The sequence below is a fragment of the Mus caroli genome, chromosome 1, assembly GCF_900094665.2.
Source record: "Mus caroli chromosome 1, CAROLI_EIJ_v1.1, whole genome shotgun sequence".
NCBI lineage: Eukaryota > Metazoa > Chordata > Mammalia > Rodentia > Muridae > Mus > Mus caroli.
The window spans coordinates 90,320,545-90,331,371 of NC_034570.1; the positions used below are offsets into that span (position 1 = coordinate 90,320,545).

Sequence of the window (10,827 nt, forward strand, 5' to 3'; positions counted from 1 at the left end):
GTATGTGCACTTATATAAAGAATACCAGGTCACTTTCTAAGTGGTAGAAATATAGGACTTAAAATATCTAATAATTAAAGCATTTATCTGCAGATCTGTGCAAACAAAGGTATATATTAAAAGAGTTAATCATAACCTTACTTTAACAGTGAAGACTAGGAATTATCCAAATGTTTGGTTATTAGTTAACTAAGTTATACATTTATATAATACACATCATGAAAAATATGGTGTGGAAAATTTTGATAAAATCTAAGAAAAGCTAAATATAAAGTTACATGTAACTATCACATTAAACTTTTAAAAAACACATTGAGAAGAAAGAGATTAGAAAGAAATATCAAAATGTTAACATCCCTTATCTGTGAGTTAGCTTCATTTCTCACTTATCCAATATTCTATAAGAAGTATGTATTATTTCTACAATGAGATAGGATAAAACACCCCTGTCCACCTTCCAATACCTTTAGAATGGAAAGAAATAAGACAATCACATAAAGGCCAGTTTTCCACGGGTTCATTCAAAATAATTTCCTCTTCAAAAACCACTACTGTGATGTATTTAAACAAGGAGATCCGTTCCAGAATTTCCTTCATGGGTTTGGATTTGGATTTCTTTGCCATGGAACATATTCCAACCACAATCTGCCTTTCTGGTGGCTAAAACAGAAAGAACACAGGATGACATGTTGTCCTAATAGGTGTTCTAAAATATCACTGTCATCATTTCCTTTCAGCAGTAGACGAGGGACAGGAATCAGTAAAACTGACATATTCACTATTGAAGTCAGCCAAAGTCTATCACTTAAACTACTTAACAATTAAAATTGCTGGGCAATGGTGGCATACGCCTTTAATCCCACCCAGCACTTGGGAGGCAGAGGTAGGCGGATTTCTGAGTTCGAGGCCAGCCTGGTCAAAAGAGAGTTCCAGGACAGCCAGGGCTACACAGAGAAACCTTGTCTCGAAAAAAAAACAAAATAAATAAATAGATCGATAGATTTAATAAAAAGCCCACCTTCAGCATATTGCTACTATTTTCAATTAATTTTAAAGTACACATAAACATTCCTTCTTCACCTGCTTCTAGCATTTACTTAATTATCTTCAGGCAGAAAAATACAAACAAGAACAAAACTCCATCTATTCCAACTAAAAAGTCCAGTAAGAATCAGATAAAGAATTTTGTTGTCTAAAATCAAATGCATTTCTAACTACAAAGCTGCAGTGTTAAGTCTTCTTGTAGACTGAGCTGGGACATTAGCTGGTCACAGATAGCTTTTTGAACTTAGAGAAAGGCTCACTGATAGAAAATGCCAATGAACTTTGACACTCCCTCCAACATTCATACTTGACATTCCAATACTTACTGATCTCATTAATCTTGAACTTGTAACCGAATCAACCATGAAGCTTGAATACACACAGCATATAAACAGTAACATACAGAGGACATCATGCTCACAAATTTGTTATATTCATTCTTAATTCTTTGCACTTCATCTTGGCCTTTTCATTCCTGAGCTTCAGAGTTCTATCAACCACATAAGGCTGCATCTAATTCTTTTCTCTTCCATCACTTTATTTATTTCATATAACACTATATAAAGCTGTTCAAAGTGGTTCATAAAACTTACCCATAAATGTAGCAATAAAAACTTGGGGATTAGATTGTTCTTGTCTTTTTACATTTAGAAAAATAATTCTACATTGCCTCTTCTAACATGAAAACTGGAGTTCAAATGAGTATTGGACTAAATTATAAATCAAACAATATAAACAACAACCATCTCGGGGTCTCTATCTCTACTCCCCCCACCATTCATCTTAAGGCCCCCCGTTATTCCTTATCAAGAATCCTGAAAGGGCTCATTATCACCTTCCTAACGAAGATTTCACAGGTCAACTCTACTGGCTATTTCTCACAGCTCTAACAAAGCATGGCACAAAAATATCAGTGGAGGGCTTACTTCCTCAGAGATGGTCAAGGTTCACCCAAAGCTGCTTAATTAGAATATCACTGCTACTGAAATGTCTCCTGACGGGAGGGAGAAGAGTGTGACTCCACCTAGCCTTCAAAGGCGCACCCCCAGTGACTTCTCTGTGAACAGTGCTGCTCTCCTCTCAGACATAAATAACTGTCTAATTGGCTACTGCAGTCCCAGCTTACCACTGTTACCAAGTGTGACAGATTTTTCTTTTAAAATGAGATTCTATTTTTAATTAGAAATTTAAGAAAGAAAAAAAAAATCAACACATAGTTTATGTCTGTATTTCAAATCGGTTCCCAAAACAAAATAGTCTCTGCCTGAGGGCAAGGAGAATGAAGACCAAGACACACAGTGAGCAGTAGAACAAGGAATTGGATGTAACAGTTATGGTCTGTTTCTAAGACCCAACACTCACAGACACTGGATACATTAGTTTCTTACACACACAGACAACACAGACACACACACACACACACACACACACACACACATGCAACCTTTGAGATAGTCTTGTGGAACTTGATAAACTTAAGTTAAGTAGTTCCTTAGTATCTTACAGCAACTTTAAACTGTCATTAAAGTAAGGATCTTATTGCTAGCTACTTTTAATATCCTGTCTATTCAATATTACTTAAAGTTTTCAAATTTTTAACAAATTTGCACATTAAAAAATGTAAATGAAATAAATACCCAATTTTAAAAGAAGTAGTCTTATTTAAAATCACAGAATTCATTTGTATTAGGAGTAATCAATGAACATTCTGCACTGTACTGGTTCATCAGGAAAGAAAGAAACCACTTACAGACTCATCCTCCTCCTCCTCCTCTTCATCAGCATGGTGGAAGAAGCGACGATAGTTTCCAGGATTGATTTCCGCATCTTCCGGCCCAACAAAGAATCTGGGGGGTTCACTCATTTTTCTTGAATTTGATATACATAAAGTTTAAATAATCTATACTAAAGCTGCTTCAAATAAATGGTGTCAGAAGAGCACATTCTCACGCTGCCAGCTGACACCAAGGTCTGCTGCAGTGTTTTCACCCAATCGCATGAAATGTGCTGACATTTAGTTGGCCAGTGTTCCTTTGTTCTCAGATATCATTGCTTCATTGTTGAACCAATTGCTGCTGCAGTTTAAAATCCAAGGACAACGAGGCTGCTGCTTGCCCAGGTTGGAACAGATATCCTCCTTTTACCTAAAACGCAATGCAAGCAATTAATTTCAACAGCATTCTTCAAAAATACTCACAAAAAATAATTTTGAATGACATTAGACAATCAGGTCCAATAACCTATCAAAGGCCACCAAAATGAAATCCATAAAATCAAGTAATGAAGATTATATTCCAGAAGAATATATCAGAGCAAGTGGATTAAGATGACATAACATAACAAAAGACCACACTCAATTCAAATCCATAAAGTACCTGATAATAAGAAAATGATGGAAATTATTAAAAAAGCAAAGAAAAAAAAAACTTTTGTTAAAAATTCAAACCTTCAGTCCAGAAGTATCTGAAAAAAGTAGACAAAGACAGACAAAACACGGCTCTTCTGCATGAATTAGTAGACTGAAAACAAGATTTCATTCAACTCTTCTCAGACTGAGGGCTTAAACTAGAACAATTGCTACAGCAAGCCCAGAAAAATTACTACAGCCTCCTAATATGCTTGTCAAGAAACTGTAAGTGATTCAATGACATGCCCTCATAAAAATCCGACATGAAAACCCACTAGTTAACTATCATATGCTAATGACATAATCTCAAAGTATTCTTTACAAAGCTGTTTACATGTATTTAAACACTGGTGATATTAAAGTTAGTTATTTACCAAGATGAAATTGTGCAAATACTTCATTTGATGACTGGTGATATTAAAAAAAAAAATTGAACAATATGCTAGATAGATATACAAAGCACAATCCAAAATTTTTAGTTCTAGAAGTCTGATTAAAGTTTAACTGGTAGCTTTCAATAAAATATAAAATTACTCAGTAAGCTTTGGTTTTAGCAAATTTTTATGAAAGCTGAAATCATTTGGCATTAAACCTGAGAGTAGAAATTATCTATTAAAAATGCTTTTTATTTCTACTACACTGTTTAATATTAAGAAGTGTTTCTTACTAAGAAAGAAATCACAACCTTCTGTAACTTCACAACAGAGGAGTTCAGTCTGCTTTGCTGTTACTAAGTGGACTACTGAACACATCCTTGGGGCCTGTGTGCTTCTGTTCTTCCCATTAAATATATCCAAATATTTTAGAAGTAGAAAGACCCTTAGCTTGGAGTCAATATATTAATCTGTTACTAAGAACTAACAACTTATGCTAGCATTTCTGAATCCATCAACCCCCTTGCCTGTGTGTGAGTGAATGAGAGTATACCAAACAGTCTGGAACTGTGAAGACTGAAGTAGCGTAGTGCTTTGCACAGAAATACTTAATAAATCTATATTTCTATCTGAACTGCTATCAATTAACCTTTCTACTAACATAACATGAAAATCTAAAAGAATACTGATAGATATTTACTGAAATAAATGTATTTATTCAATAAATACTATTTACTTCATATAGAATCACTTCATTAAGGATAAACAACTACATCCCTAGTTTAAGTATTCTAACAAAAATGACTTATATAACAACCTCATTTTAGAGGTAGTACTGTAGGGTCATTTTTTTGTTGTTACTGTTGTTGGTTTCTAGCTTTTTTTTTCCATTAAATATTCTCTGTGAAATGCCTAGAATATATAAATGTAAAATTTTGAAAAACTCAAGTCAACAATCCAATGATCAGAGGCAGAAATAGGATTGATTGTTATTGCTATTTGCAAAATACTGGTTTGAAGGGCTGGAGAGCTGGCTTAGTAATAGCACTGGGTGGTCCTGAGTGCAATTCCCAGCACCTACACGACAAATCACAACTGTAGTTCCATGGGATCTGATGCCTCTTCTGGTGTGTAGATATGCATACAGACAACACCCATCTACATTAAACACATAATAAATCTTAAAAGAAAAACAAGCAAACAACTTACTGGTTTGTATTTCATACTATTCTTTTCAATGAACAGTGGACAGTGGGAGCAGAAATCATGGAGGATAATAGGGGGTGAAGGCATGTACATCACCTTGATTTTTCTCCCCAAACAATACGAGTTAGTAACTGATCTACTGCCTCAACTCCAAGGCACATATCACTTATGAAGTTCAGCTGAGTCTTTAATGCTGCCCAGAGGACGAGAGTACACGTCCTCCACACAACTGTAAGCTTATACCCTAGAACCCGGCCTTCTATAATCACTGAAGAAAGACAGGAGTAGATGAGCCAATGAAGGAGTACTCGTTAGAAGTCTTCTCTAATCACATGGTATTGTATCAAAGCCAGAGGGTGATACATTGAGATCATTTGGGGAAGGAACATGAAATACTTAAGTACAAGTATACTTAGTGTATTTCCTGTGTTCAAAGGAGATGGAGTAGAACAGGCAAGCAATGGAAAAGTGGAGAAAATGGTGTTAGAGATGTAACGACAGTGCATTCAGAGGACTGACAGTAAAATCATTTTCAGAATTGCACCTGAGAAAGCAGGCTAGACAGTGAAGAATTTTGTTTGAATGGTAGGCAGAACAATTATCCCTCAATAGAACAGAAGGCTGGATAGGACTTTCATTTATTTTTCAGTAATTCTATTTCAATATATGAGAGAGGAAAAAGAAAGAGATTTAAAAGCTGTACCAATTGCTTAGAAATATGAACTCAGGAGTCAAAATACCAATGTTAGATCCTCATCCTTTAAAATTGTATTTGAAGTCTTGAGCCCTCAATTTCTTTCTATGTAAACTGTACCTGTCATATCCTGTGTAAGGGCTAAATATACATTCATACATTAAAGGTACCTGTACTTTAAATTCTGGACATACCCCATATCAATTACTATGTTTGAGTAGGAGTTGGGCATTTAAGGTTTTTCAGGCAGTTCCAACAAGCAGCCATAAAAGAGAAAAGAAAACTGAAGGAGAGGAAAGAAAAACACTAGAAGCAGCAGGAGGCAAAACACATATTCACCACTTTCATGACTGTGGACTTTTAATAGTATAGAAAATCAGACTATCTCCTTGTCTTAGTTGGGGTTTTACTGCAGTGAAAAGATGCCATGACCAAGGCAACTTTTATAAGGACACATTTAATAGGGGCTAGTTTACAGGTTCAAAGGTTCAGTCCATTATCATCAAGGCAGGAGCATGGTAGCATCCAGGCAGGCATGGTACAGGAGTTGAGAATTCTACATTTTCATCTGAAGGCTGCTAGCAGAATACTGACTTCCAAGCAGCTAGGATGAGGGTCCTAAAGCCCAGACCCACAGTGACACACCAACAAAGGTACACCTTCTAATAGTGCTACTCCCTGGGCTGAGCACATACAAACCATCACATTCTACTCCCTGGTCCCCATAGACTTGTTCAAAAACATGAGTCTATGGGGGCCATACGTAAACATAGCATAATAAAAAATAGACTTAGTCCAACTTCTGAAGTCCCCATAGTCTACATCAGTCTCAATAATGGTAAAAGTCAAAAGTTCAAAGTCTCTTCTGAGATTCATCCAATCACTTAACTGTAATCCTTAAGAGGCCATGGAGGGGTGGCCTCTTACTGGCTTTCTCAGCTTGCTTNCTTTTTTTTTTTTTTTTTTTTTTTTTTTTTTTTTTTTTTGGTTTTTTTGAGACAGGGTTTCTCTGTATAGCCCTGGCTGTCCTGGAACTCACTCTATAGACTAGGCTGGCCTTGAACTCAGAAATCCCCCTGCCTCTACCTCCCAAGTGCCAAGCAGTGGGATTAAAGGCCTTCACCACCATCACTGGGCTCAGCTTGCCTTCTTGTAGAACCCAAGTCTATCAGCCCAGGGATGGTACCACCCACAATGGGCTGGGCCCTCCCATCCTTGATCACTAATTGAGAAAATGCCTTACAGCTGGATCTCATGGAGGGAGTTCCTCAAGGGAGGCTCCTTTCTCTGTGATAACTCCAGCTTGTGTCAAGTTGACACACAAAACCAGCCAGTACACTCCTATAATGAAGAAGGATATAAGCTGAAGAAGCAGAATCTCCATCCTACCGATGCTTGGCTTATCTCAAGTAATAAATACTCCTGCACAATATCTACCAGATTCCAAGATTTCTTCATCCATTTGATCTTACCGTCCTCTTATTATAGAACAGCATGCATTTTATATAACTCTCCAAAATATAAAGCTTAAGAGAACTTATGTTTTTATATGTTAAATACTTAGTTTTTACATGCAGGGCTTCCTAACATGTCGCTCAACAATGAATGCAGTTTTAGGCCAGCAAACAAATTGTCTGAGCCATTCAGATGGCTTTAACGTCCTACTCAGATAATGAGCAACACTATCTTTAGTTTTCCCTTTGATACATTTTCGATAGATGTCTTAATGTAAAGCCAAAAAAACAAAAAGGAAGCAATAACTACTTTGCAAATGAATGGTCTCTCAATCATCTTTGGATTATTTATAAATACTTGAAGTACATAGATAAATGCCTATCATTTATCTGAACTGAACAGGTGAGGTTCAAGTCTTCCAATAATCTAAACTATGTTAATCAATCAGTTATCAAATAGTTAATAAAAATTTGTGCAAAGCCAGGTTTGTTTAAATCTAAGGTCACAAATATAAGCAACAACAATGACAACACAAACATAAAAACAACCACCACCAACAAAACAGAACTTCATTGTTCTTTATCACAGTGTAAATGTTCAATAAATTCTAAGAAAATATGGAGTATTTTTTCCCTCTCATGTGGTATATGGTTTCTCACAAAATGAAATTTAAGGTGAATCTGAGGAGATCTAGAACATTCTCAATGATTATTTCACTTGAAATTGTACAACTTCCACTGCCTATGGCCATAGCATCACACAATACTCAATAATTTGATCAATGTTCAGTCATGAGCTCCAAAGTGATATTAAATGCCTAGTCTGAAGTATGCATGGATTATTCAAATATCAGAATTGAACCTTTCTTTAGTTTTAAGATTGCTTTTGTAGCAATGGTCCTCAAATAAACGGGTTGCATCATAATAATAAACATATTACTGGCCTATCACAAAAAGCTTTGATCAGAAATTCTTAAGTAGAGAATGTATATTTTAATGAACAGACAGGCAAGCTAGGTTTGAGACTTAACACTAGTTAAAAATCGAAATGTGTTTCAGTTTACTTGTTTCCTCACATGGCAAACAGCCACTAGGAAACCTTACCATCTCCCAGAACGACTTGGTGGACTGGAGCTATTAGACTGCAAAGTCTAGGGTTGAGTCCAATATCTTGCCTTCCTAAAATTCCAAGGTGATGCTGACATTGCTTGGAATTTCACTTTAAGAACTGCTCCACTCTTGAAAAATTAACTTTAACTCTTGCTCCCCACCCCAAAATTCCTTAGCAGCTCTAGGCAGCAGACAGAATGAGGTTATACATCAGATACAGTTTTGAAGATTAAATGAGAATGCAGGCGGCCAGAACAGCTAGCATGCAGTAAGGACTCTGTAAACATTAGCTGTTTCTATAACTGTTTAACTATGATTATAAATAAGATTTTTCTGACTTTAACTGGCAAAACAAACATAAGCAACTCAGTTTAGAATGAACCTTCTAGCGAAGGCTGCCTGCGCAGATCCTCTTCTGATGGTCTTTGTGGAGACCTTTTTACAAGGCTCCAGTTTTACTTGGCTGCTCCAGACTGGACGACCTACTGCCCTGGACAAACAGTCCTCTCTCTCATATGTTTACTCATTCTGGCTAGAGCTGCCTCTTCCTTAAATTAACACCCTGAATAAGCCATCAGTCCTGTATAGTATTTAGAGCTCCCTTACAAAAGTCTCCCAAGCTATCTTTCCATAGGTTCCACTAAAGTCCAGAAATTCAGCCACGGAATTAGTAAATTTCAACTAAAAAAAAAAATAAAAGGAAACTGGAGCTCCAACAACTGCTGTTCAACCGGAATACAAACACATAACTGGTTTTCCTGGGATCCCAAAGCATTTTCTAGTGGAAACATTATTATAAATGATAGCTAAATTCCAAGGCACTAGGAAGAAGTTACATAAAAAGTGTCAAATACTGGCTTCTTCCTGCTAGGAAAGGCAAGCTAGAATAGGTCTTTGATTATATAAACCAAGACAGTTCCAAGTTCCATACAACTTTGGCAAATGACTGATTCCTCTCCCTCTTCAAAAGGTATACCTCTTTCTGCTGAGTCAGCGCTTCTGCCTGGAATTTACCTTTCTGCTGAGTTAGCTCTTTGCTTTGGAATTTATCGCCATTTTAGAGCAAGTTCCTATTCTTGAAATAAACTGGAAGACTTCAAAGAATGCTTCCCAGACTCTTCTCATGCATCTACCAACCCCCAAACACATTTCTTAACCTTTCTGCCTCCTTCTGCTCCATACGTACCTTTCCCAATGATCTGTTTCACACCTAACAATGATGTGAGTGCTCAGGGTTTTGTTTTGTTTCTAATTATCAAACATTTCAAACTGTCAGAAAGACTGAATGAACTACTCTTATGCCTAGTATTAGATTCAATAGTCTGTCAATTGTTAAATTTAATAACTTTATAATTACTTAAAAACTGAGATAGCAAGCTTTGTACAATTATGAGCCTTCTAGTCATCAGTTTTTCCACTTGCCTTTTCAAAAAGCAGCCTATGCTGCAGAAAACACATGCGACAGTCTGAAATATGTAACTCTACAGCACATACAGAAGTTGCAGAGAGATCACGACTGTCATTTGTCACACACACATACACAAGCACACTATGGATGCATAACCTCTGATAATGTTAGTGAAGAAACTGGAATAACAAGAGCAATGGCAGGACAATTGAATACAGATGCTGGATTCTGATCTAGTTTCTAGTAAACACTCAAAGGTTTTCCTGTGGCAAAATGTAACCAGGGTAAGTTCCACTACCTCACTAACTTTCCATTTTCCGGCTTAAAAATATAATAACCTAACAACCTTCACGAGACTCTTGAAAGGATGAATGACAATATATGTGCAAACCATGTGGTACTGTTACACACTAATATCAGCTATCGTTATATTATTGCTCTAAAACCACGGGTTTCAGTTAAAAAAAAAAAAAACTGTAATAGTGAAACAAAATCCTGTCCCGGTATAGGCTAATGCTTAAGTCAGCCATGCTTCCTACTTCTATGGCTAAGTCTTTCAGGACGCAAAAAGCAAAACGACCATTACCACAAACCTCAAGAATGGTAACTCTCAGGAAGTTGTTCAGAACCTCGAGGATGAGATCCAAAGGTCATTACCTACATGGGAGGACGCAACGCTGTGTAATCGATAAGGCGCGGGTGCGGCATTGACCTGCAACCTCGTCTCTAACCGTGCAAAGCCGCTGCGCACACACACAGTGCTTTTGTTCTTTGGAAGTGGGTGTGGAAAGCAAAGACAAGCAGAGCGAAGGATAGGGAATGAAACAGACACCTCTCCCCAAAGAAGAAGCCAAACAACGGCGTACCCCTCGTTGAACGGAGATCCAAATACAAGTCGAACGTGGGTAGCTCCCTAACTAGCGGGACTGCAATTTCGGGCTTTTCAAACTCTAGAAAAGAAAAGAGGAAGCGACTCGGGAAGCGGAGGAGAAATCAAGCCTGAAAGGGACCCCGGGGTTGTACTGTCACTCGTCCACAAGCACGCTGCCCTCCGCGACTGTCCGTGGCTCTTGCAAGAGCACGTGTCCCGCATCCGCACCGTGGAGCAGAGACAAAGCAAACACCTGGAG

General features: G+C 37.3%; 1 protein-coding gene across 19 annotated transcripts in view; it reads right to left on the minus strand.

Annotated features, from left to right (window-relative positions):
* Ppip5k2 (diphosphoinositol pentakisphosphate kinase 2) overlaps positions 1–10,827 on the minus strand; it is a 62,964-nt gene that overhangs the window by 51,533 nt on the left and 604 nt on the right. For 17 of the 19 annotated variants that reach the window (XM_021169217.2, XM_021169211.1, XM_029474432.1 and 14 more), the window contains exons 2-3: positions 2,795–3,188; positions 465–660 (exon numbers count right to left, since the gene is read on the minus strand). In XM_021169217.2, coding sequence (XP_021024876.1) covers positions 465–660; positions 2,795–2,908 — 310 coding nt within the window. In that variant the 5' untranslated portion in view covers positions 2,909–3,188. Of the gene's footprint in view, positions 1–464; positions 661–2,794; positions 3,189–10,290; positions 10,440–10,563; positions 10,819–10,827 lie in introns of those variants that run through there. The other 2 variants (XM_029474426.1, XM_029474425.1) reach the window with 2 other exon arrangements.